Here is a 26,567-nt window from a genome sequence, read left to right as displayed (position 1 = left end):
TCCCTGCCTGTTGTAACCCAGGCTTCAAGACCAGCATCTTCTGTTGGTTGCCATGGTTACAGCTGAAGAAAGGAGTCCTAGTTTAAAGGAATAAGGGTTTGAATCTAAAAATCAATTTTCTTGCTTCTGCGCTTCTTTTCTTCCTGTTATCTCTCCTTCCAATAACAGTGGATTCAAAAGCTTAAAAATCTGACAAGGAATTTGCTGTGTGTGTTTTTACCTATTAAAGCCGAAGTCTTTTTTCTTGTTTGCTCTTTAGTTGCCTAGAGCCCTCAAATGTATTCTAGATAGAAAATTCCAAATGTAGAGAGAGAGCCCCTGTTCTTCAGTCTGTCTTGTGCATTTGCTCCTTCAGCCCTCAGCTTCTCAATCCCAAGAGCAGCGCTGGCCTGTTGCCTGTTGCCGTGCGACAGCCTGCCTCAGCCCTCCACCTCCTCATCAGCTCTTGGTCCTCACACCAGTTCTGCAGAAGGAGCGAGGCTGGAGCCATGATGTGGGTGATGGAGGAAGGCTCTCGTCTGCTCCCCTGCCCTCCCCAGCCCATCACGTTTCCAAATATAATTTTTATATGTTTATTTTTTCATTAGAGAAATGCAATTTTTTAAAATTTTTATTTATTTATTTACTGTTTTTTTATTATGTTAGTCACCATGCAGTACATCCCTGGTTTCTGATGTAAAGTTCGATGATTCATAAGTTGCGTATAACACCCAGTGCACTATGCAATATGTGCCCTCCTTACTACCCATCACCAGGTCTATCCCATTCCCCCACCCCCCTCCCCTCTGAAGCCCTCAGTTTGTTTCTCAGAGTCCATAGTCTCTTTACGTCAGTTTCCCCACCCCTAAAATGGAGCTTGTACTATTGTCTTTCCTTGTAGGGAAATGGAAAATTGGTAATAATTTTTTTTTCTCCTTAGAAGCCGATAACATGCATTTAAAGCTTATCTTTTGTTTGCATTTTAATACATGTTCCTTTCCACTTTTGGCATAGGAAATTATTAGAATGAGTCTTACCTCGAGTTCTGGTAGCTCACACTGGTAGCTGAGGACTCCTATTCAGTGCCTTTCTAGATCCCGATAGAGCTTCAGGGAAGGGGTGGGTGAGAAAGCACCTTTGTTCCTTGGGATGGAGGCTGGTCTCTCAAAAGCAGGTAGTGTGAAAAAGCAGCCACCAGAATGGCCACCAGAAGTGAAGGGTACAGAAAGCCAGACCCAGGGAGAATTACAAACCTTGGGGTCACACCATGGCATTTGTTCTTTTTTCTCCTTTCAGGTTTCGAACCGGAAACATACTGGGATCGAATGCACCTTTTCCAGGAAGCCATTGCACACAGGTTTGTCCCTTAGCCAGAGGGCATGATAGGAGGGTGTCAGTGACTATCGTGAGTAGCAGTTACCAAACCCAAACCCAGTCTGTTTCATTTCTGGGGAAATGGTTCTAGTCACCCAAGACCGACTCGCTGCCCATATCCCACAGGACCTTTTGCCTTGGTTTCAGAGATAAGCATTACTCCTCCAGTTCCTGGAGCTGTTGTTTTTCAGACCACATTACCTTCTTCCAGTTGAAGGGAAAACATAGAGCTCCCTCCTTAGCCTCCAACAAGACCTTGAGCCAAGCTGTCCAGGAGATGACATGAGATGAAAAACTGTAAAACGCTTCAAGAGCCCCTTGACATGTGCTGAGAAGATAATGGGGGTTAAAAAGCAATAGATAAGTCCGTAGGTATTTACTAGCACTAGGTTATATGCCTCAGGGAGGGGCTTCCTTGGGCTTAGCTGCTTACCCCTCAGGCCAGTCCAGCTTTGTCTGTAGAACGCACCACGCAGTGTTCATTTGCTGCTTCGTGTTAACCATGGCAGAAGCAAGTCCTCTGTTCCCACTTCGGTAATCCTCTCGCTGCACCGTCTTCAGTGTCCTGCCATCTCCTTATTCAAGTGTATTCGGCTGTTACCACCCCACCTCGCACCCGCTCCCGCCCCCGGCCCACCACAGCCAGACTTCTTTCTTCCAGCAAGAGAGGGTGCCGACTGGGGGCAGAAGGTGGGGAGCACAGTGGATCGGTGCCAAAGGGCGTCGATCTGGGAAGCAGACAGGCCTAGCTCACCTCCACCTCCACCAGCACGTGGCTGAGGAACTGTGAGCACATTCTGGAACTGCTTCACCTTCATTTTCTCACCACTCACTGGGTTGTTGGGAGAGTTCTTTGGAGTTCGGCGCCTAGGAAGCCCTTAGTAGACAGTGGGTATCATTAGGAAGACCCCAACCAACTGATGAGTTTATAAGCAGCTGTGACACTTCCCTTGGGTATCATTGGGTGGTGATTGGATTTTGCTGGTTAGATGTCACTCGGGACGTGGCCTTTCGAGTTCTTCATGTTTTCTGTCCCATCCCTATGAATCACTGCGTGGACTCTGCTGAGTGTCCCGGCCCCTAAACCTGCTCTCCCTCCCCCACCCAGACCCACCGTCTTCATCATATCTCCCCCCACATTCTCGAAACCCCTTCCCCTTCCCACCTGTCAGTATTGCTCCACCACCAATTCCCAGGTCCTTGCTCTCTGAAGCCCTCCTTCGCTTTTTCCCAATACACTCTATCTGTTACACTAATCTAGGGGCCCCTGGAGGGCAAGGGGATGCATTTTTCTCATTTTTGTTTCCCTTTACAGCACCTAGCAAGTGCCTTTCCCAGAGTAGCTTTTGCACAGAATGGAACTCTAGGTTGCATTGTGGCTCTGAAATGAAACATTAGCCCACCCATAAGTTTCATCTCTGAAAGAGTTAGAAACCAGTCCAATAAATAAAATCTTAAAAAAAAGAAGAAGGAGAAGAAAAACAGCTCCAGCTTCCCCGGACCCCGCTGCTGTGGCTCCCCGGCTCCTTCTTCATATTTGTCTTGGTGGGATGGGTGCCCCCCACCCCCACCCTCACTGTAGTCCTGGCTCCAGTGCTCCCCAAGTGGACAGTGAAGGGGCCAAGCACCATGTGGTTAAATTGCCTTTTTAAAATTAAAGGTCTTTCCTGGTGACCTAAGGAAGAAATGAGGCAAGATTCTAGTCAGGCTGATCGCATGCTGAGTAAATAAGCAGACTTGGTTGAAAAGTAGAGGGAGAGAATGGCAAAATCCGGAGCTATCCCTACACATGATGGAATCAGCCTGTAGATGATGGGGCTTGCTGTGCACGTTAGCTGATCCATTTAACTTGCATATTTGATTTCATGTGTGCTGTGATAAATAATGATTGAAAGCTGGTGTAAAGCTGGTAGCTTATACAGAGGACGCAACGAAAGGAGACAGGTGTTTTACCTCCTTTAGTTCTGCCTACATCACTGCCTTGATGACAGAAACCTCTCAGACTCGGGGCGGGAGCCACATCTGTTAACACGTCCTTTTCAGCACTTAGCAGGTAGAGCTGTAATAAATGTGTATGATGGAAATAGAAAAACCCGGAATAGAACAAACCATAGATGAGAAGCAGAATCAAATAAGTCATAGATGAAAAGTGGCTTCTCCTGCCCATTTCCAGAACACAGCGATGCAGAGACCCCCAGACTCAGTTCCTCATTTTTAAGAAGAGAATTTCAATTAAGATCATTCGTTCTATTTCAATTCAGAGGCTTTTTTGAGAACCTACTCTGTGCTTAGCTGGGAGAACTAAGGGAAAGGTGTGGCTGAGGTGAATTAAGATAAGGACCTTCCCCCCTCTCCTTATGTGGGTGGGCACCCAGCACATTGTTGGACCAGATGCGGATTCCAGGGAGAGGCAGAGAAGAGGTGCAGGGTGGGACAACGTGACAGCACCCAGAGGAAGGTCTGACAGGACAGCTGGGGGGCATGCAGGGCGAGGGGTGGTAGGCAGAGATGGCTGGATGTGGAGTACAGCTGGTGAGAGGACTCTCAGACACCTGGAGATGACGGGAGGCCTGGAGGGAGGAGGTCTGGTGAGGGCAAAAACGAGCAGCCTGAATGTTCCATCTTGAAAGAGATCTTTCCAGGTCCCTGTATCTCAGGCTGTCAGAAAGTCCTCTTAGGGGGCACCTGGGTAGCACAGCGGTTAAGCGTCTGCCTTCGGCTCAGGGCGTGATCCCGGCGTTATGGGATCGAGCCCCATCAGGCTCCTTCACTATGAGCCTGCTTCTTCCTCTCCCACTCCCCCTGCTTGTGTTCCCTCTCTCGCTGGCTGTCTCTATCTCTGTCAAATAAATAAATAAAATCTTAAAAAAAAAAAAAAAGTCCTCTTAGGCACATTTGCTCTCCCTGTCCCTTTAGCTAAGGAGGCCCTAATCTATGTGTCTTCCTGTCCTTCCCTTAGGTTTGGGTTTGTGCAAGATAAATATTCCGCCTCTGCTTTTAACTTCCCTGCTGAGAACAAGCCTCAGTACATCCATGTTACAGGTGAGACACTCCAGGCAAAACATTGGGCAGGTGGGTCCCTGTGACGGGAGCCTGTACATGGGGGCTCCTCCCTTTGACCGACCCTGTCTGCANCTCCAGGCAAAACATTGGGCAGGTGGGTCCCTGTGACGGGAGCCTGTACATGGGGGCTCCTCCCTTTGACCGACCCTGTCTGCAAAGCCACCCCAGCTGCCCTGGGGGCCGTCCTGGTGGCGGTGACATGGGGCTTCCCCTTGCTCCTCAGGAACAGTGTTCCTGCAGCTGCCCTACTCCAGGCGCAAGTTCTCAGGGCAGCAGCGGCGGCGGCGGAACTCCACCAGCTCCACCAACCAGAACATGTTCTGTGAGGAGCGTGTTGGCTACAACTGGGCCTACAACACCATGCTGACCAAGACCTGGCGCTCTAGTGCCACGGGGGATGAGAAGTTTGCTGATCGGCTGCTCAGGGATTTCACGGACTTCTGCATCAACCGCGACAACCGGCTGGTCACGTTCTGGACGAGCTGCCTGGAGAAGATGCATGCCAGCGCCCCGTGAGGCCAGGCCGCACGTCGGTCTGAAGCACAGGGAAGATTCCGCTCTTGCTGTCTGTGTCCAGTAGGGGCAGTCGGGCTCTGGGTGGCGGGCAGCAGTGCCCCCGTCAGTGAGTGGGGGCCACTGCTACTGCTTCTTCCCCCCCACAAGATGTTCTTCCCCTCGAGGAGAAAGACTTGGGAAGAAATGAGCTCTGAGAGCAGGTGGGAGGCCCAGATGGTCCGTGGGAGGACCTCAGTACTGGTGAGGGGGGTGAGCAGCCCCCATGAATGTCCTTGGAGAGGGGGTGGCTCCTGCGAGCATCCTTTCCCTCCACCAGCCGTGGGCTTTTCGGAGCCGCCTGCCACTTCCCGCCGGAAAGTGTGCACAGGATGTAAGATAATTTTGTGAAATAGTGTACCATAGGCTCACACCAACTGTATATACCTGTACATATCAGAGGCAGGAATAAAGTGCCACATGCAGCATCTCCGGCCCTCGCCTGGTTCCTGGTAGCAGTGATCCCATCCTCGGCTGGGCAGTCGGGCCCCATCACCAGGGGCATAGTGGCAAATGAGGCAGCCACAGAAGGTGAGGAGGACTGTAGAATTCACTGTCTTGGAGAGTCTGGTTGTGGGTTTACTGAAAGATGTCTTTTTTTTTTTTTTTTTTTAAAATTTTATTTATTTACTTGACAGAGATAGAGACAGCCAGTGAGAGAGGGAACACAAGCAGGGAGAGTGGGAGAGGAAGAAGCAGGCTCACAGCACAGGAGCCTGATGTGGGGGCTCGATCCCATAACGCCGGGATCACGCCCTGAGCCGAAGGCAGACGCTTAACCGCGGTGCCACCCAGGCGCCCCCTGAAAGATGTCTTTTTACAGGCCCTTGAGCAAGAGCAAAATAGTTTCTTTCAGGCCTAGTGAGCAGAGCACGTCATACCATGTGCAACTGCAGGCTTGTGCCGTCACAGTGAATCTTGCTAAGTGTGTGAGCCCAGGTGTGGCACATGGGTGCCATGGCATTCTTAAAAAAAAAAAAAGGAAAGGAAAGTCTCTATTGACTCCAGGGTTTAGAACTCACTTCTTAAAGGGATACGATTCAGTACGGTGCCTTAACCTCAGCACCCTGCCCTGACCTGCTGGTGGCAGGGATAAGGGGCTGCAGGACAGAGGGGACCTGACAGGTACTGCCCCTTCCTCCCCCTCCATCTCTCCACACAAGCCCTGTTGATTTCGCTCCTCAGTAGCTTGTGAATCCACCCACTACTTCCAAGTCCTCTGCTGCGACACCCAGCCCAGCGCAGCCCTCCTTCATCTTCCTCTTCCTCTTGTATGGCTAGGAGAGCCCCTAACCTGTCTCTGCTTTCCCTCCAGGCCATCCTCCACTTGACACTTACAGTCTTTTTTTTTTTTTTTAAGATTTTATTTATTTATTTGACAGAGAGTGAGGCAGCCAGCGAGAGAAGGAACACAAGCAGTGGGAGTGGGAGAGGAAGAAGCAGGCCTCCAGTGGAGGAGCCTGATGTGGGGCTCGATCCCAGGACCCTGGGATCACGCCCTGGGCCGAAGGCAGACGCCCAACGACTAAGCCACCCAGGCGCCCCGACACTTACAGTCTTATTTAAAAACCACTTTGAGTGTGCCTGCCACTTACTTAGACATCTCTGGGGAGTTGAACTTCAAACATTTTAGATGTGGCCATGTGCAATCTGGTCCCAGGCTGTTCCTCCAACCACCTGGAACATCACTAACTCTTTAGCGGCTCAGGTCTTTGCACATGCTGTTCCATCTGCTTAGAACATTCCTCCTCTCCAGGCCCACTCTGCCTTGCTAACTCCTGGTCATCGTTCATCTGCTCTTCACTCACATGTTACTTCTCCAGGCATAGAGGGCTACCTGTCAGGTCTTCCCACAGCACCTTGTATTTCCCCGGCAACACTCGGCACATTTCCACGCTAGCATGATGGAAACTTGCCTATTTTGTTCGTCTCTTTGTTCCTAAATGTGCGTCATAATAGCAGATGCTGGAGAAATGGTGTTGGCTGAATATGTGGAGTGAATGAACTCTGGACTCATGGGCCAGGCACTGGGTGTTGCATCTGAATCTCCCCGCACTGGGTTCTTAAGTTACTTAATAGAGCCTGTTTCCTCATCTGTAAATTGGAGCTATTTATGGTCACATGTAGAGATTTTGAGAGAATAGATCTGTTAATATATGTGAAAGCACACGGGTTGATTCCTGGTCAGGAACAGGTTCCTGACAAAAATCCCATTTTCTTTTCCGTTCTCACCTTCCCTTCCCTCAGACAAACCTTTACTCTTTGTTAAGTGCCAACATCCTTCATTTATAAAATGGGAAACTGTCTGTTAGGGTGGTGGGAGGACCAGAAGACAAAATTACATGAAAGCAGTTACTTCCCAGGAGATAGTAAAAGAATGTCAGCCATTCTGACATTCCCGGATGTAAAGTCCTCTTTGCCACATTTCTGAGCCAGCTTCCTGCATAATGTTGCTGGATGCGGCAGCCACTGGCCTGTCCGGATCAGATCATGTGGCACAGTCATGTGTGGTCCTCAGCATCCTCAGTATCCTACTTTCTGCCCTCCTCTCTTCCAAAGATGAACCAGGAAAAGAAGGCTCAGAGAGTGACTTGGTGGAAGAAGACAGCTGACAAGCTAGAATGCTAGCCGCTCACCCTTCAGAGCTGGGCCTGAAACACCTATGTCCTTGAACCCTAGTTCCCGTGTATTCTTCCTCTCTGACCAGCACCTCCTTTCACCCACTTGTCCAAGCAAGAATCTGGGAGTAGAACTCAAATCCTCTTTCAACTCCACCATCACCTAGTCCTCCCACCTGTCCCTCAGGCCCACTCACTTCCCTCCATGCCTGCTGCCCAGGTGCAGAGAGAGCCCAGCCTGAGCAAGTGTGTGGTTAGACAGGAGGGATGTGTGCGTGCAGATCAGAGGCCCCACACCAGGTGTATAAATGTGACTAACCATTCCTTGGTGGAGAGAAAAAGGCAGGAAGCTTGGGGCAGGAAGCTTGGGGCCAAGAGGACCTGGGTTTAAATCCCAGCCCTGCCATTTCTTCGCTGTGAGAGCTAGGAATGTTCTATCTCCCAAGTGTGGTTCCTCACCTGTTAGAGATGACGTGGCCTCACTTTTCTTCCCAACCCCATGCACGCGCACCCACCACACACACACACGCACACACACACACACACTCACCTCTCTTGAGTGTTGCTCTTCTCCTGTGCTTATGACAATGTAATTATTCGCTGACCCCTTCAGCCCCCTAGGCTGAGAATTTCTTCTGGCACACTCTCCAGTCACTGAGAGTTGAGTGAGTGAGCTGGTGAGACCAAGGGAGCAGGTGCACATGCAAGACTCCTCACAGGGTCCAGCACAAAGGAGAGTACACCTGGACTGTAAGGAGGACCTTGATGGCATCACCAACCTGGCTCCCTAAATTAAGTCATGGAGGGTGCTTATTCATGTTCAGAAATGGGGCATCAAGGCCCAGACACATGCACAACATGCTTTGGGATCACCCGAGTGTAAGAGGGGATGAGGGTGGTCCAGTAAGATGAGCCTTAGAGCAGAGGGGTTCTTGGAGATCTTGCCCAACGTTTTCATTTTCTCCCAGTTAAGGAAACGGGGAATGACCTGCCCCAGGCTCTAGGTGGCACTGGGATAAGGACCAGGTCCTTCGGTTCCCAGGCCCAGTGTTTTTCTAAGCATTTGGTTGTAGTCAGTAGTGTGGTGGTTGAGAGGGCAGGCGTAGGAGGCAGGTGGCTGGATTCAGATTCTAGCAGGGCCGCTTGCCAGCGTGAGTCTGTGTAAGTTACTGCATCTCTCTAAACCTCAGTTTCCTCATCTGTAAAATGAGACACTAGTACCACCTTCCAGGTCTTGAAAACCACATGAGAGAATGTGGGTAGAGAGCGTGACAGTGGCTGGAACATTGTGCTCCTCCCTCGACATCAACTGTTAAAATGATGACCGTTGCCCCCAGACTCTCTGAACCCCAGGAGTTTAGAGAAGGGAATAACCAGAGAGCTGGAGTGGACAGGCTAGTCTTCAAAGAGGAAGTGGCCTTGGACCTCGTGGGGTGTATTGGAGTCAGAGTGGTCAAGAGGCTGAGCCCAGTGTCCCCACTAGGGCCCGAGGGCTGTACTCCACTACCTAGTTGCTGTGGTCGTTCTGCCTTATCTAGGTCCCAAGAACCTCTGCTGAGAAGTTTTTTCTCTTGTCAGAAGTGCCACGTTGCTGAGAGCAGCAAGAGGGCCTTCTGACCATGCCGTGCTGGCTCCCTCTCGTCGTGAACAGGGTTGTTGCCTGAAGCTGAGCAACTCTGGAGATGTTTGTTGGTTTTGTGGTTGTGCTGGGCTGTACCCAGGCCCTGAGACACCTGGGGAGCACCAGTCGGCCTCCTGAATGTAGAAATGAATCCGGGGTGGGAAACCACACAGAGTGTGAGATGCAGAAAAACCTGATGGGAAAAGAAATGAGATAGAATAACACCCTCGCCCTCTACCAGAGGAATGGGAATAAGCCAAGAAGGCTTCAAAGCGGAAGTAGCAGCTGTGTTAGCCCCCCACCTGTGGTTCTCCGGCCACCTGTGTGAAATTGCAGGTTCCAGAGCCTCTCCCAGAGATTCTGATTCTGGAGGTCTGGGACTCTGTGCTGTAAACTGACACTCTGCTCCCGGTGGTCCGTTTGAGAAACCCTGTTCCACATTCCTTCTCTGAGCTTCTTCCTGAGTACACGCAGCTCTAACTAGCCTGGAAATCTGATTCTTAGACCAAAGCAGATTAGAAGCCACACACCGAAAGGCAACATAGTAGAGGCAGAGAACTTGACGGCTGAGAGAAATGACAACTGACAGCAGACGTAGAGAGCTGCACGGGGCCGCCCAAGGCACAGGACCGCCAAAGCCTGCGCAGCTGGGCCAGGAACTGCCAAGAACTGCATGGGATGGGGGCGCCTGGGTGGTTCAGTCATTAAGCGTCTGCCTTCGGCTCAGGGCGTGATCCCAGGGTCCTGGGATCGGGCCCCGCATCGGGCTCCCTGCTCCGCTGGGAGCCTGCTTCTCCCTCTCCCACTCCCCCTGCTTGTGTTCCCTCTCTCACTGGCTGTCTCTCTGTCAAATAAAATCTTAAAAAAAAAACAAAACTGCATGGGATAGGCACGGAAGCCCATAGCCCCTGTGTAGGAAGAGACCCATCAAAATAATTAAAATGGAAACTTGAGGTATTATGAGGAAGAAGCACAAGATACGTGCCCGAGACACTAAGGAAGCCTGTGAGGCTTTGCCAACATGGACAGGAAATAATGGGATAAAAAGCTGAGTAGAAGCCAATTTACAGTTAGCCCCAACATTTCAGGTATGTATAATAACAGTCACTCCATTTCTTTCTTTCTTTTTTTTTTTTTGAAGATTTTATCTATTTATTTGGGAGAGAGGGAGAGAGAGATAATGAGTGGTGGGGAGGAGTAGAGGGAGAAGCAGACTCGCTGCTGAGCAGAAATCCTGATGCAGGGCTCGATACTAGGACGCTGAGATCATGACCTGAGCTGAACGCACACACTTAACCGACTGAGCCACCCAGGCGCCCCAGTCACTCCATTTTCTGAGTGTTGGCCGTGTTCCGGGCGACGTAGCATACATACTTTACGTGCCACCGCATTGGGTAATCTTATCAACCATCATCATACCAGATGAGAGTGGAAGGCCCAGGCAGTGGAGCCCAGGGCCACACAGCTAACAGAGGAGCTGAGAATGAGGTCTGTGGGACCCCAGAGCCCAGCCCCGCTCACTGTGCTGTCCCCCTCAGCTGGGTCAGTGAGGCATCGCTGCTCTGACCTGGGGCTCTGGCTAGGGGCCCCTTGGTCCTTACGGCTGACTGTACTGTGTGGTACAGCCCGGCTGGTGTACAGATGTCACGTAACGTGTGAATGTGGCCTCACATACAGGCGCTGTACTGGGAGCATGCAGTGACTTTGAGCCCATGTCAGTGGCCTTTCCTTGCCTCCGGGCTCCTCTCTGGAAGGCCCTGTCTTCTCCTTCCCTTCTAGCCCCACAGCCCCTGACTCCAGCCTGCAAGTGCTTGGGCAGCTCCTGGCTTTTGGGCCATGCCATATACTTGCCCAGTGTCTGGCCTGGAATGCATGGGTTGTAGGAGGCAAAGCAGGCGCCAAGGACTCATTCCTACCAGTCTTTAGATTTGTTCTCCATCTGCTTCTCTGACCGCAGCAAGATTCATCTGTTTCCCTAGTGAATCAGCACAGAGTCCTTCCAGGAAGAAAATCTCTTCCCACCCTGGTGGCAAAGCGCAGGGGGTATGTGGGGGTCATTGCTGTATGACCACCAGCAAACCCCTATTGCTGAGCCCTGGCATTTTCATCTGAACTCCTCTGGCAGTGAGTCTGGGAGAAGCCTTGAGGATCACAAGATTTCAAATCTTTCCCCTCCTCGACCGGCAGGAGAGCTGAGTGCCAAGGGGGAATGGGAGTCCCTGTCAGTCTCTGAGGCAGCTGGTGGAAGCTGGGATGGGAGCTGAGTCCCTTATCTCCTCTCTCTGCACTGTGGATTGTACCAGATTGCTTATCCAGGCCCAGTTTCTCCCCGTTAATCCTCAGGTATCTCTGAAAGAGACAGAGAATTTTATTTTTAAGCCCAGGGCATGCTGGGAGAGAAACATTTTCCTATTGTCTTTGTTCGTCCTACCCTAGTAGCTCACATTCTGGGTTCTTCTCCTCCCCACAGTCTGGGAGCAACAGGTAGGTGTGACCAGGCGCTGTCCTAGGAAAGGCGCCCCTTTACAAGGCGAAATGTCCTGCCTCTCCTCAACCTTTGTGTCCACAGAAGCTGAGCAAACACAAGCTTGAGAGGGTGGGCAGCGCTCTGCCAGAGGCAAGCCTGTGAAATTTTTGTCCTGATGATTTCTCAAAACCCCCATCCCTTTTCCATGCCATTGGATACAGCACCGGAGGAGAACCAGGAGCTCGCCAGGGGTTCTCAAATGGGGGCAATTTTGGCCCCCCTTTGAGGGTCATTTGGCAATGTCTGATGACACTTTTGGGTGTCACAACTGTGGGAAGTGCTACCAGCATCTCATGGGTGCCTTAAACACCCTATAATGCATAGGACAACCCCTACAACAAAGATTTATTCAGCCCCAAACATCAATAGAGTTGAGGTTGAGACACCCTGAACTAGATTCTGATAGGGTAAGAGGTCCAGATGGCGGGCCCCTCCTTCCTGTGACTTTGGAGGAAAAGGTGCATGCCTCTCGCCCCTGATCATGAAGCTCTAAATCCTTTCTTGAAGGCAGCCCCATCCCCCATCTCCTATAGCCATTAGTCTTGCTAGGTGCCAAGGCCAGAGCGGCTAAGGGACCTGCTCAGGGCCACACTGCAAGTTGTGGACAGAACCAGGATTAGAATCCTGGTCATGTTGAGTGTTGACGTGCTGTGGCACGACTCTTGTATTTCTCTTTCCTCGTACATGTAGCTTGTCTCTCCAATAACAATAACATATAAACTCCTTGAGGGCGGAGAGCAAATCTTGCTCACCCTTGTGTCCTGCAAGTGCCCATCACACACAGGGGCTCATTTAGAATTGGTTGAATTCATTCATTCAGCCAACATTTATGCAAAGCTGAACCCATGTCAGCCCTGCACTCTTGGTGGAGGGACACAGACGTAAAGTGCTACAGAAATAGAGGAGGGGGCCTAATTCTATGTAGGGGAACTGAGAAGACTGGAGAAAGGGCATTTGGACTGGAATTTGAAGGCTGTGTGAGAGTTCTCCTGGCAGGTGAGGAGGACGGGTTGGGGAAGGGATTCCGGAGGGCTGGAAGGCTTTGGCACCAGACCAAACAAGAGAATGAGACCGCCTAAAACCTGACAGGGAGAAAACTGGAGAGCAATTTCTCCAAACCTGCCCACCTCAGCCCACACTTTCAACAGCTGATTTCCATTGGGAGGTTAGTGTAGTCAAGTTCCAGGGTGCAAACCAGAATGACAAACGGTCCACTGTCGGGAAGCCCTGAGCCAGCCTGGGCCCTGGGGTCACACCCTGGGGCAGAGGGAACAGAGACAAGACACCTTGCTCACCTGTCAGGCTTTGCTCTTCTTGGTCCTGGATCAGAAGAGCAGGCTTTAAACATACCCAGGCTCCGAGGAGGAGCCGGCATTGCCAGTGGGGCAGGCAGGGAATAATCCCCTTTCATTATCCCCTTTCTCTTCAGTGAGCTGGAAACCCTGCTTCCAGTTGCAGCCTGTCCAAGCTCCCAAAACCATGCTGAGGCTGGGGGATGGGTGTGAGACCCTGAGGGGTTAAGTGCTATGAAGTATTCTGAGACCTTGCACGACCAGGTGGAGTCACTGCAGGTCTTGTCTGACTTCAGTGCCCGCTCCCTGTGCGATCCTGAGCAAGTCCGACTGGCTGGACTCGAGTTTGGGGGCGGGGCGAGGACGGTGTTCCTTCTGCCTCTTTCAAGGAATGGGAGTTGAAGACCCAACGCCATCAGCTTTGCGAAGTGGTCTGGATGGCACACAAAATGTGCCATAACTTCGAGGCAGCCCTGTGAACTCTCCCCTCATGGAGAGCAAACACTCTGTTTTGGATGTGTCTGGCAGATGGGCCAGGAGCCTGGTCCAGCACCAGCTAGTCTGAAGCTCGGGAAGGGAGAGACGGGAAGAAGAAAGGTAATAGCAAGAGCTCTTCCACTGAACCCCAAGCAAGTGCTTGCCCACGGGCCGAATGCTAGAAGCCTGAGGACAGCCTGAGGGAAGCAGCTAGGTGGTGGTACGCCCACACCTCTGAGGAGAAACTGAGTCTCAGGGAAGCGGAGGGACTTAGCCAAGGTTACTGAGCACACACATGGCAGGAGAAGGATTGAACACAGGGATTCTCCACCCCCAGGGCTCTTCCCTTAGAGAGAAAGAGGTGAGGGCATGGGAGCAAGAAGCCCACTGAAGGCGGCTTCCACGGTGGGGCAGTCACGTCCCGGAAGGAGGGAGGACAGGGCTTGGGGCCTGGGCTCCCCCCATGGCAATGAGGGCCACATTCCCAGGCTCTCCAGTGCCTCATCTCCACACTGGCCGCAGTTGGTGGTTGGCTCTAGGACAGGAGCACTCCTGGGTGGTCTGACACACAGGATGTGTCTCGCCCCAAAGCAGAAGTGAAACGGGGCGCGCTTCCCCTTGCGACACAAGGCAAGTCTGACCACCACCCCCTCGCCACCATCTCCTACAGAGACCAGGAGACTGGCTGCCCCTGCTGGGGTCCGAGATTGGGGCTGGGGGGCCCAGAGAAGCCAGCCTGGTCTGGGGACCTAACCCATGCAGGGAGCTGGGTGTCTACCTCCCAACACACACGGCTGGGGGTCTCCTCACGCATGCCTCCTTGGGCGGCGTCCGCGTGATTAGAAGATATGTTTCTCCCAGGTTCTGTGATTTAGACTCCAAGGGAGATGGCTGTTTGTACAAGCATTCTGTCTTCTGGCAGAATCGCCGCCAGCTCGTCTCTACAAGAGGGAGATTCATTTGTGGCTCATTCTCTCATTCATGTTCACAAGTTTGGTCGTTCTCCCATCAACAAACATCGAGAGCCGTCTATGTGCCAGGCATCGTGCGGATACAGGAGGGAAAAGGATGGCAAACAAAATGTTAAATAGCTCACTGGTGTTATGGTTGTGAAATAATTTGTTGTGAAAGGTACAGCAAGGGCCAAGGAGAGTTCGCTACCCCCCAAACTAGTCTAGGACTCAGGGAAGGCTTTCTGGGCATTTCCATGGAAATCTGATGGATGGCAGAGCTTGCAAAGGGCAGAGGTGGGAGGAAAGGGGGCTAGCTCCTGGCTGGAAGACCCTAAGAGGGAAAGAGGCTCGGTAAGCCCTGGGGAGAAGCCATGGGAAGCGGAGACCAGGGCATGTAGGATACAGGCTACATAAGGGGTTCCTCCCCCCCACCCCTGCCGTTTGATGCATCTTCAAGAGAAGTATCTGAAAGCTCTAGTGACTTTGGGCAAGACGTTCTCTTCTCTGGACCTCAGTTCCCTCATCTTTTCTATAGGAATATGTTCACCATGCATGCAGGATTGCTGAAGAACCCTTAGGTAAAACACTAGCTGGGTGTCTGGCACCGTGGAGGTGCCTGAGATGTGTAGCCATTAGTCTAACCATGACCGAGCCGGACCGAATCCAGGCTTCAGGCCCAGCTCCTGTGCTCCAGGGGCTACCTTCACCCCAGGGCCGCTTCTAGGAGACACGGAGCCTGGTCACCAGGGCCCATTGGCCCACGATCCAACTTGCTTCCTGCTGCAGCATCTCCCCACTTTGCCAGCCAAGTTAATGCAGCCTGGGAACAGGCTCCAGTCTACGGCTACGGCCGGCCCTAGAAGCGGATGCCTCCCTCCTGCCTCCCAGGCCCCAGGCTCCAGCTGGCTGACCAGTCTTTGCAGACTCCCCCCTGCCACGCAGGGGAGGGGCAGGGGTGGCACAGAGCTGGCAACCCAGGGCTGAGCGGCAGCAGAACTGCATTGCTCTGCAAGGGTAGAGCCACTCTGGAGTCCTTTTCTTCTGATTCATGGAAGAAATCTTCCTGAAGGAGAAAGGAAGCAGCATTGACCGCACGCCTGGAGCTGTGTGGGGTGCTTTGCTTGCCACCTGGTTTATTTCTAGCAACAACCCCTCATAGTGGGTATTAATGGCTGCCTTTTACAGATAAGTACCTGTAAGGATCAGGGTCACCCAGCTGGCACGTGGCAAGATCTAGATTCTATGCCAGGTCCCATAACCTTGCCCTGACCCCTGCCCCTTGGTGGTGGGCCTTTGGGCTATGTTTTGTTGTATTTTGTATTTTTTCCAGCACGAGTCCATTGTAGGAGGCCTGGAAACGAAGTGGTCAAGCCTGAGCTTTGATTTCTTCATCTGGCAAAAGGACACGAGAGTATCACACAATGATCCAGGGGGAACCACCTCAGCAATGGGTAGGGCCACCCCCGCACCCCCATTTACAAAAAGGAAACTGAGGCCTAGAGATGGGAAGCAACTTGCCTGAGACGACAAGATTGCTCAGTGGAGAGCTGGGCTGGGCCAGACTCTCCTTGCGGTCTCCTTCACTGGCTGCCTTCCTCACCGTCTCTTGCTAGCCTCCATGGCTCCGTCCAGTCTCTGCACACCGGAGGATGCCAGGCTGTGGGCCCTGGACCTCTGCTCAGCGTTTTCTTCCTCCAGTGACCCAGTCCCATGATTCTAACTACCACCTATTTACCATGCCTGTGTGTCTCAACCTGAGATCTCTAGCCCCGACCCCACCTCTGAACTCCAGCCTGCCTGTCCAGCTGCCTTCTCTCAGGAGGCACAGGAGATCACTCTCCTGAGTGATCTCAGAGGGTGACAAACTGGATATGTGTAAAACACAGCTCTTGATTTAGCTGTGTCCTCCCGGCTCCCACCCAAACCTGCTCCTCCCACAGTCTTCCCCATTTTAGTCACTCTACCATCATCTACCCGTTTTTTCAGGCAGAAAAGCCTTGGAGTTATCCTCTATTTCCTTCCCTCAACCCCACCCACATCTAATCCATTATCAAAAATATGTTGTAATCTGACCCTTCTCACCACCTCCACCTTCCTCTGATGCAGCAGCAGCCCAACTGTCCTCCCGCATCCTCTTTTGCCTTGAAGAATGTATTCTCCTCATTTTTAAACATAGAACAGGCCGTGCCATTCGCCTGCCTGAAACCCTCCAGTGATTTCCCATCCATTCAGGATGAAATCCCAACTTCTTGCACAGCCCACAAGGACCTATGGGTCTGGGCTTCTGGAAGCACCTGTGTCCATTCTCTTCTCTTCCTGCTCACTCAGAACGATGCAGCGTCTCTTCTCTCTGTTCTGTGAACACCCCAAGGTTGCCCCGGCCTTGGGGCCTTTGCACAACTCTCCCCGCTTCTTGGAACCGTCTTCCCAAGAGCATGGCTCAGTTGCTTTCTCATTGTCGGTGTCACCTGGCGCCTTCTCAGCGAAGCCTCCTTTGTCTAGAGAGGCACCCACCCCCGCCTGTCACACTGCCCATCACACTACCCTGTTATCTCTCCCTTATAGCCCTTTTTGTGACCTGAAATCATCTGCATTGTTTGCCCACTTGTGCATTGTCTTTTCTCCACACTGGAATGTAAGTTCTGGGACTGTTTTTCGTCCCTGCCAAATCCTCTATACTCACCGCAGTGTGCATACATAGCACGTGGTGGGTGCCAGGGAGTGTTTGTTCTCAGACCCAACCACATGGACTAAGGGCCCAAGTTACAAATCGAGTTTATTACAGGTTGCCCTCCCCAGACGTCTCTTGTTTAGGACAGCGTTTCCCCGTCCTATGACTTCCTTAGGAGAGCAATTTCTTTAGGTGCTCAGAGGTCACTCCCTTTTCTGCCAACTCTACCACCTACAAGCTACGTGACCTCAGGCAAGTTACTTACTCTATCTGTGCCTCAGTTTTGTCAGTTATAAAATGGGGATATTAACAGTGCCTGCCTCACAGGGCAAACATGAGGACTGAACGAACGGATGCATAAAGAATGCTTTATTAAAGCAGTGTATGGGACATAGTGTTCAGTAACATTAGCTCTATTATTAGTTTTATTGGTATTAACATCACCACCACTACCATCATCACTGTTTTTTTTTTAAGTAGATTCCACGCCCGGCATGGAGCCCACTGTGGGCCTTCAACTCACGACCCTGAGATCAAGACCTGAGCTGAGATTAAGAGTTGGACACTTAACCGACTGAGCCACCCAGGTGCCCCCATCACTGTTTTTTTCTAAGTCGATATATACTTGACGTAATACATCATGTTAGTTTCAGGCATCCAACATAACGGTTCGATATATGTCTATGTTGCAAAGTGATCAGAACAAAGTCTGGTCAACATCCATTCCCAGTTTCCCTCCTGGAGGAGGCAGGTGTTTCCTCTTTGTCGTCAAGTAATAATACTTACCTCGTGCCACTTTGCCTACTCAGTACCCTTCAGTGGTTTCCTATTTCAATTAAGAAAAACACCCAGTGCCTATAAGTAGCCTGTGAGCCCCCCCCCACCTCTCGAGCCTCACCCTCCTGCACGTCTTTTCTGGCGCTTTCCCCCTCTGCGGTCACACTGGCCCCATTTCAGCCCTTCCCATGGTGGATGCTCACGCCACACCAGGCACTTGGCCTGCAAGTTGCTTCCCCTTCTTCTTCACCTGGTCAATCAATGCGTACTCTTCATTCCCCTCTCAGCTTGGTCACTACTGCCCCAGCCTCCGTGACCACCAACGAGCGGAATTCCCTTAATTTCACGTGCTCGGGGCGGCGTGAGCCTCTGCACCCGCACTTGTCACACGCATAGGTTTGCACGCATCCCTACATTTGGGTTAATATCTGCCTTTCCTAATAGACTCTGAGCTTCATGAGGACAGAGACCAAGTCATTCCGTGCTCACCTTTGCACTGCCGATGCTAGCACAGTGTTTGCATACAGTAGTCCTATAAACATTAAATAAATAGGAGAATGAATGAGCGGCAAGGCGGCCTTTGGGTTGGAGGCTTTGGTCAGATCAAGGACAGAACTGCCCCAAGAGAAAATCTGCTGTCTTCGCAGAACCAACCAGGCTTTATACCGGGCTTCCACCGTTGAGCCACAACGTCCTCCTGACTTCTAGTAGTTTCCACCTGTGAGCGACATGGTCCTGGGCAGCCCCTGCCCGCCGCATGCTTTCAGGGTTGGCCACAGAGTTACAAGGGTAGGGAGAGCCTTTGCTCATCTAAGCCAAGACAGAAACTGGACGTGAGGCTGTGACACAATGGAGAAGTCTGTCTGGCTTCCTGAGCTCCTCTATCCCACGGTGCCAGACACATGCAGCTTCTCCTTCCCTCTTGAAACAGGGTTCTGATGGCAGGGGCTTCTGTTCTGTTTTTTCTGGCTGATGGCATTTTCTTTAATTGGTTGGTGCAGAGGTCCTTGCGGGCTGTAGACCTGGGCCAGTCCCCCACAGGGTCTGCACCAGGACACAGTGAAATGAGAGAAATGGGGACAATGTAGAGAGTTTTCATAAAGCTAAATTAATTCTCAGATTGTTTGCCCTACTTTTTATGTGTCAGGATGCCCTTTTATGAAACAAGGGTGATGGGAAGTGGTGATACTTTTTTTTTTTTTTAATACCCTTGTCAAATCACCTACTTAATTTTGTTTCGAAATGTACTGGTCCGTGGATAGTGGGTGAGCCAGGATGAGAACCCAGTCTCTCTCTAGTTCCAGGTTAGCGCTCTCTCTGCAGCTCCGCCCCCCCCAGAGGGTAAGATGTAGGGGAGACATGAGAGCTAGTTGTAAATTATTGACAATCCACCATGTGGAAGGGGGGCATGCTTGTTCTGGTCACGCAGGGGGCAGAAATGGGGTCACTGGGTAGCAGTTGCAAAGTCAAAATATGTCTTTCTGAAACTGCTATTCAGTGACCCCAAATTTTACCCTGGTTTAGAATAAAGTTTTTTTCTTTTTTTAAAAGATTTTACTTATTTATTTGAGAGAGAGAGAATACACAAGCAAGGAGGAGAGGCAGAGGAAGAAGCAGACTCCCTGCAGAGCAGGGAGCCCCATGTGGGGCTCCATTCCAGGACCCCAAGATCATGACCGGAGCCGAAGGCAGACGCTTAACCGACTGAGCCCCCCCAGGCGCCCCTGGAATAAGGTTTCTGACAGCGATTATTCAGCAGTAGGCCAGGCCTCTCCACCCTGGCAGTGTTCAAGCACAGATGGAGTGGTTACATCCTGGGCTGTTGGAGAAAATCTTCAGGCTGTGGGTGAGTGTCAGTTAAGGACCTTGGCCTTAGATTCAAACCCACATGGATTCAGCACCGGTTCTTACCATCCGACCTCAGGCAAGAGTTTCCTTCTATTGAAAATAGGGGCAATCAAGCCTCCCTCAGGCTCCTGTAAGGATTATAAAAGGGAGTGTGTTTACAATGCCCAGCCCACAGACTGGCCTTGCTGAGACTGTGAATCTTGCCCCCAGGGAGCTTACTTAGAGTCTGGGGGAGGAAGAGACTCACAGAGAAAGGATAACATGAACTAGTTTATGAACGGGGACCAGCAGAGAGCAGCCCAGACTTACATGCTGGCAGTTTTGAGGATAGGAGATCAGGCACCGGCTGGATGATAAGCGAAGAATTGACCCTTGAGGCACCGCTAGGCTCTGGGTAAGAAGAGAGCAAGGAGTGTGTTTCCCAGGAGGAAAGCATACAGTGGTCTCTGGCACACAGTAGTAAGTGTTAACTTGAAATAGCTATTATTATCTGAATTGCAAGAGCAGGGGCGCCTGGGGGGCTCGGGTCAGTTGAGCGTCCGACTCTTGATTTCAGTTCAGGTCATGATCTTGGGGTGGTGAGATCGAGCCCCACGTTGGGCTCCGTGCTGGCTGTGAAAACTGCTTGAGGTTCTCTCTCTCCCTCTGCCCCTCTCCCCACCCCCTTGCGCACACACACACACACACACACACTCTCTCTCTCTCTCTTAAAAAATAAAAAATAAAATAAATTGCAAGGGCGTGATGATCCCTCTTTCCTTGGGCTCCACCAGCGCTGTGGGCACATTCCTGGCACATCCGACTTGCTTGGTGTAGTTGAATATGAATAAGGGGAAGACAGGCTAGTCACAGAATAGAGGAAGATATGGTTAGGTCTAAGTAAGCTGGGGAAAATGAGAGTATCCATCCATCCATATATCTATACATCTATATGCCCACCTATCATCCAGTAATATCCACATAGATACATACATAGACCCAGTCACCTCTCCATCCATCCTTCCATCCATCCTTCCATCCATCATCCATCCATCCATCCATCCATCCATCCATCCATCCATAAATACACCTGTTCATTCTTCCATCCACTCATCCATATGTTTAAAGCATTATGGATGCAAAGCCACTGCCCTTCTGAAGTTTATATCAAGTGGGGCAGGGCTTACAGATATGAATAAAATAATTACATGGATAAGTGTAAAACAGCAACTATGATATATGCTACAGATGAAAGGTGTACATGGTGCCAGGAGAGCCTGAAACAGGGCAATTTGACGGATTCAGGGAGGTCGAGAAAGGCTCCCCAAGAAAGTGACCATTGAACAGAGAGCCAAAGGGTGAGTAGGAGTAAAGAGAAGAATTGGGAGCGTGGAAGGGGTGAGAATGTTCCAGGCAGCTAGAGCAGAACACATGGAAGGGCAAGATGAAGTTGGGGGTGTCAGCCTGACAACGCAGCCCTCCAGGGCTTGTTGAGGACTTTGATTATTATACTTAAAGGCTCTAAGTAAGCCTCAGGTAACATGATCAGATTTGTATTTTTAAAACATTGTCTGGCTGCGGTTGTAGAAAATGGAAGTGGGGGATGGGATGAGCAAGTGCAAAAGCAGGAAGCCTGTGAGAAGCCAACAGTCGTCCAGGAAACTCATGATGGAACCTCAGCCAGGGAAAGCAGTGGGGGGAAGGGGAGGGGAGTAGTGGGCGACTCAAAGGCCATTTAGGAGATGAAATGATTAGGCGGTGGGTTTGGTGGGAAGGATGAGGGTGAAGGAATGGTCTCTAGGATGACTCGTAGGTTTCTGGATAGAACCGTTGCCAGGCAACAGAGTGGAAGACTGGAGAGAGTGGGGAACAGGTTGGACACACTTTTCCTTGAAGTTATTATGCCCGTGTTTGCAAAATAAGGGGTGTGGGAGCATGGGCATGCATAGCTCCCTGGCCGCCTGCACGGGGGTGAGAAGGCTGGTTTAAGGAGGTTGCACATTACAAGCTTAAGAGCTGGGCCTGAGAGTTACGGCTTCTAGTCTTGGCTCTGCATCTAGCTAGCCGTGTGACCTTGAGGGGGCAGCTTCACCCCTCCGGGCCTCGGCTCTAAAACTGATGGCTTTGCTGGCCTGACATTTTAAGGGCACAAAGCAGCCTGAGTCTTACTTGTGTCCATTGGCACTATTTATAGGGCTCCCCCTTGGAAAGCTATTCCTTGTAGATCCACTTTTCCAGAGCCTGAAGATTAAAACAGCATTAAGTCTAGAAATGTGAGATCTGAAAGGAATCAGAGAGCTCATTTGCCCAATCTTCAAATTTTACAGAGAGGGGCAGCACCTGTGTGTGACCTTGATCTTGGTCCCCCCTTCATACCCTGCACCTGGGGGAAGAGGGCAGTTTGTGCCAAGCCACAAAGCTACAGGGCAGAAGAGCATCCTTTTGGGGGTAAGCCCTGTGTTCCTTTTCTTACTTTGGGAGTGGGGTTTTTTTCTGCAGTCTACAGCCATTTCTTAGGACAGATGGGGCTAGGTGGATCTGTGGGGATGGGCTAAGATCAAAGACTCAGGTGATGCTGAGCGTACAAGGGAAGCATAACGAAGGGAACATCCGAAGCTATACTGTGCCAAGCTTGGGGTCCTTTCTGACTCTTTGAAGATGCCTCTTGTGATGCACCCCTGTTGTGACTCCTGAATGTCCTCCTGGGCCTGCGAGATGCTATTTGCCAAAAAGGAATGCAGAAAACCCAGCCTACCCCCCTGCAAACGAGGCATGGAGACAAAACGCAGTTGGAACCTCGGGGCTGAGGTTTCCATGGTGGCCCCACTCTGCTGCTCTTCCCATTGGCCAGGCGTCCTGCTCCAGCTTTAGCAACAGAGGCTCAGATACCCATCTCCTTCCTGATTGGCCAGGCTGTGCTGCAGCGCCATGGCAACAGGGGCAGAGGGACCAGTCTCTGCAGAACTTGAGTCACCATCTACCTGGGGTGGAGCTGAGATCCAGAGGGATGCAGGGGATGCAAAGGGAACAGGTAGCCCCCACCTCAGCTCACAGTCAGGTGGGGAACACTCCTCCATGGGTTGCCCAGGGGTTTGAGAGGCTGGTAGGCTTCATCTCTTTATCTCATCTGTCTTGTATCTGACAGCATCTTCCTGGCCCTTCTCTTGCCCCAGGGCTTCTGGCTCCTGCAGAAGAAAAACCAAGCCTCTTGCAGTGCCAGAGGTTAACTCATTTGCCCGGAATTATGCACATTGCAATCTAGAATTTGAACTCATATTATATTGTTTAACTTAAAAGCTGTAGAAGGTTTTTGCTAGAGAATGCAGGGTTTTTTTTTAAAATAGACTTTATTTTTTAGAACCGTTTTGGGTTCACAGCGTAATTGAACAGAAGGGACAGAGATTTCCCATACTCCTTTCAGTTTTAGTAGTTTTATTCCTCAGACAGCTAATGCTTTCCAAAGCATTCTTATATCTGAAACATAATCTGATCTTCCAACTACCCTATGAGTTGGTAATTCAGGGATAAATGACCCATTTTATAGATGAGGACACCAGAGAGAGCCCAGAGAGGGCAAGTGATTTATTCCACATCACACAGCTTATTAGTGCCAGAGCTGGGCCTCCAACCCTCACCTCCTGAATCCTTACCAGGGCTCTGCCTCCAAACCATTGCCTTATCCATTTCAGGGGGCCTCCAAGAGGGTTGGAGGACTGCTCTGAGGGGTCCTCTCTTAAGGCTAGAGAACAGTGCTAAGTAGAATCAGGCATTCCAGTGCTTCCAACATGGACCAAGGGGTTCACACCATAAACCTAGTCCCTGCCACACAACTCCTAAATGTGGCTCCAATCCCCAGGAAGGGTCCGTGTCTCACTCAAACCTTGCTCTGCACATCCTGCCTCCCCCACCCCAACCCCTGCCAGCACACGGGTAGGTGACGAAACACCCATAAACTGAACTACAATCCATTTACGGTTTCTGTTGCTTGAAGCTGTGCCGAGCACGCGCGATCTCACTGACTCCTCATCCTAGCTTAGCCGTTTGGTCTTCATTGTGTGCCGAGCATAGACGCAGGAGCTGGTGCTCGGGAAGGTTCGGGAGTGTGCCAAAGTCCCACAGCTACTGAGCAGTGCAGCCAGGATATCGACGTGACACCACCCTCCTGGAAAGCAGTCTGGTTTGGACAGTGGTGATGTGCTCTCTGCCCCACGGAATGCGGCCTGGTAGCTTCAAGAGGCCTCTGACGGCAGATTCTTTTGCTCTTGGCTGCGCACTTTTTCCTCAGTTGAGGCTGTGACGTTACCTATTTTTTGGCACCGGAGAAAGCAGGCTCAGAGGATCTGCTATGTGTTGGAGACTTGGAAACCCTTGGTCCCTGAGGAGTGACCCGGTGTCCTCGACACTGTTTCCCATTGCTTGGATTCTTAGCTTTGTGATCTTTCAGGAGAACATGGCTGGCTGCCGGTAATCGGCAACAGAGGGAGAAAGCCAGCAACCTCCTTGGTCTGAATCTGAGCCCCTGCTGAAAATGAATGTTTTGGCAATTTCCTTCCATTCCTGCTCAACTTGGGCTCCCTGAAGCTCTTGCCCCTGACACAAGCCCATACACCTGGTCTGTCTTCCTGATCTCCCCAGGGCATTGGTTTTGGAGGATGCAGCAAGGCGGGAACTCACACCTGCCACTGTGCCCCCCAAAGGGCCACACAGGCGAGGGGCAGGCACACAATTTCACCGCCGCCACCACCAATTTGTGGCATCTTCCCTGTGTCAGACCCCATGCGGGAGCTAGGGAGATGGCAGGGAGCAAACCATCAGGGCCCCTGACCACCACTGTCCAGTGGAGGAGATAGGCGACCAGTCCGTGAGTGAATACGTCGTGATTTCAGGTGGTGACCCATGCCTAGGACAGGATGAAACGGGATGAAAGAATAGAGTGCGATCGGAGGGGAGCGTGCTATTTTAGCCAGGATGGTCGGGAAAGGACTCTCAGAGGAGGTGACATCTGAGCGGGCACCTGAATGAAGAGGACGAAGTCGTATGTTGTTGACGTCCCCATAACAAACCCGAACTGTGTAACAAACCCCCAAACTTAATGGCTTATAACGACCATTTAGTTTTTCTCATGAGTCTGTGGTTGGCCTGGGTGGTTCCTCTGCCCATTTCTCCTGCATGCGGCTGGAGGCACAGCTGCGCTGGAAGTTCCAAGAAGGCCTCACTCAGCCTTCTAGTAGCTGGTGTTGGCTGTTGGCTGGGGCACCTCAGCTCCCTGCCACACAGCCTCTCATCCTGGAGTTGGCCTTACATGGTGATCTAGGGGCAGCTTGCCAAGAGGGTGAAGCCTAAAGAGGCCGGGCAGCCTCTTTAGGCTTAGGCTCTGAACTCGTAAAGGGTCACTTCTGCCACATCCTGTTGTCAAAACAAGTCACAGGGCCAGCCTGGATTCAAGGGTTGGGGAGAAACACCACCTCTTGAAGGGGTGAGTGGCAAAGTGTCTGTGGTCACTTTAATCTACCTTCCTGAAAGATCCAAGTGAAGATCATTTGGGAAGAGTGCTTTGGGCAGAGGGAAGAGCAGGTGCAAAGGCCCTGAGGTAGGATGGAGTCCAGGACCCAAACCACAAACTATTGGTTCCTCCACTTCTTCCATTTGCTGTTGTCAGGTGGCAACTAAAGATGCTTCCCCGTCTCTTTAGGAGCATATAGGATGTAGGAGGCGTGGCTTCAGGTCAGGGTTAGGATTTTGGTTACTGACCTCTGAGTAGGAGGAGACTCAGACACAGGAGCTTGGTTTGGTATCCTCCAAACTCACTGGCATTTGTTGACCACCATCTGGCAGGAAGGTACAATGCTGGGCACTGCAGGTCACAGGAGAGTCTGAGGGGTGCTGCTTTTGCTGAGCTCATGGGCTGAAAAGATTGCTCACTACACTGGATGACGACTGAACTGGCAGGATTGGGCCCTGGGGAAGGCCTAGAGGAGGTAGGAGGTAGGATTCAACAGGGCCCTGGATTTAGCTGAAGGAGGGAAACTGTTGATAGCAGAGGTGCAAGGGGCTGTGGAATTTAGCAATCCAATGTAATAAACGTTTGCTGAACTTCTACTCTGCATCAAGTGAACGAGACAGGCAGAGGACCTGCCCCAGGCACAGTGGGAACCCAGGGGAAGTACCATCCCGGCTTGGAGAGCCAGGAAGCCTTCCAGGAGAAAACAGCAATGCTTGAGAAGCCTCAGGATGAGTGAGGTCAAGAACAGTGGGGCAGCGACAGAAGGAAGAGATATCGAGAAGTTCTGAGTGGAAAGGATAGCATCTACAAAGGCCATAGGGGAGGGAGAGCTTGGGATTCTCAAGAAAAGGCAACAAGTTTTGTCTGAAGCAGGGAGTTCATGTGGAAGAGAGGGAAAGGATGAGCTTGGGGCTATAACGGGCCTCCTGGGCCAATGAAAGACTCTGATCTTTTTCCTGAAGGCTGTTTGTGTAGGATCGTCAGATTAAGCAAGTAAAAATACAGGTTGTCCTGTTAACTTGGAATTTCAGGTAAACAATGAAGAATTTTTTTTTAACATTTTATTTATTTGAGGGGCACCTGGGTGGCTCAGTCGTTAAGCGTCTGCCTTCGGCTCAGGGCGTGATCCCGGCGTTCTGGGATCGAGCCCCACATCGGGCTCCTCCGCTGGGAGCCTGCTTCTTCCTCTCCTACTCCCCCTGCTGTGTTCCCTCTCTCGCTGGCTGTCTCTATCTCTGGGGGAGTGAGAGAGGAAGAAGCAGGCTCCCAGCGGAGGAGCCCAATGCGGGGCTCGATCCCAGAACGCCGGGATCACGCCCTGAGCCGAAGGCAG

The 26,567-nt window shown here is 51.4% G+C and overlaps 2 protein-coding genes across 11 annotated transcripts in view; both read left to right on the top strand.

Moving 5' to 3' along the window:
- DEPDC5 (DEP domain containing 5, GATOR1 subcomplex subunit) overlaps positions 1 to 15,907 on the top strand; it is a 137,412-nt gene extending 121,505 nt beyond the window's left edge. For 9 of the 10 annotated variants that reach the window (XM_019795621.2, XM_034638843.1, XM_034638844.1 and 6 more), the window contains 4 exons: positions 1,276 to 1,336; positions 4,313 to 4,395; positions 4,640 to 5,499; positions 15,787 to 15,907. In XM_019795621.2, coding sequence (XP_019651180.1) covers positions 1,276 to 1,336; positions 4,313 to 4,395; positions 4,640 to 4,932 — 437 coding nt within the window. In that variant the 3' untranslated portion in view covers positions 4,933 to 5,499; positions 15,787 to 15,907. Of the gene's footprint in view, positions 1 to 1,275; positions 1,337 to 4,312; positions 4,396 to 4,639; positions 5,500 to 15,786 lie in introns of those variants that run through there. The other variant, XM_034638845.1, reaches the window with a different exon arrangement.
- The window catches only part of YWHAH (tyrosine 3-monooxygenase/tryptophan 5-monooxygenase activation protein eta), a 34,555-nt gene continuing 21,373 nt past the window's right edge, over positions 13,386 to 26,567 (top strand). The window contains exons 1-3 of the mRNA XM_034638848.1: positions 13,386 to 13,392; positions 15,475 to 15,480; positions 18,627 to 18,637. Of these exons, the coding sequence (XP_034494739.1) occupies positions 18,634 to 18,637 (4 nt within the window). The 5' untranslated portion in view covers positions 13,386 to 13,392; positions 15,475 to 15,480; positions 18,627 to 18,633. The remainder of the gene's footprint in view (positions 13,393 to 15,474; positions 15,481 to 18,626; positions 18,638 to 26,567) is intronic.

The sequence above is a fragment of the Ailuropoda melanoleuca genome, chromosome 12 (genome assembly GCF_002007445.2).
Source record: "Ailuropoda melanoleuca isolate Jingjing chromosome 12, ASM200744v2, whole genome shotgun sequence".
NCBI lineage: Eukaryota > Metazoa > Chordata > Mammalia > Carnivora > Ursidae > Ailuropoda > Ailuropoda melanoleuca.
Note: the sequence above shows the minus strand (reverse complement) of the source record. Positions and strands in the feature narration are given on the sequence as shown.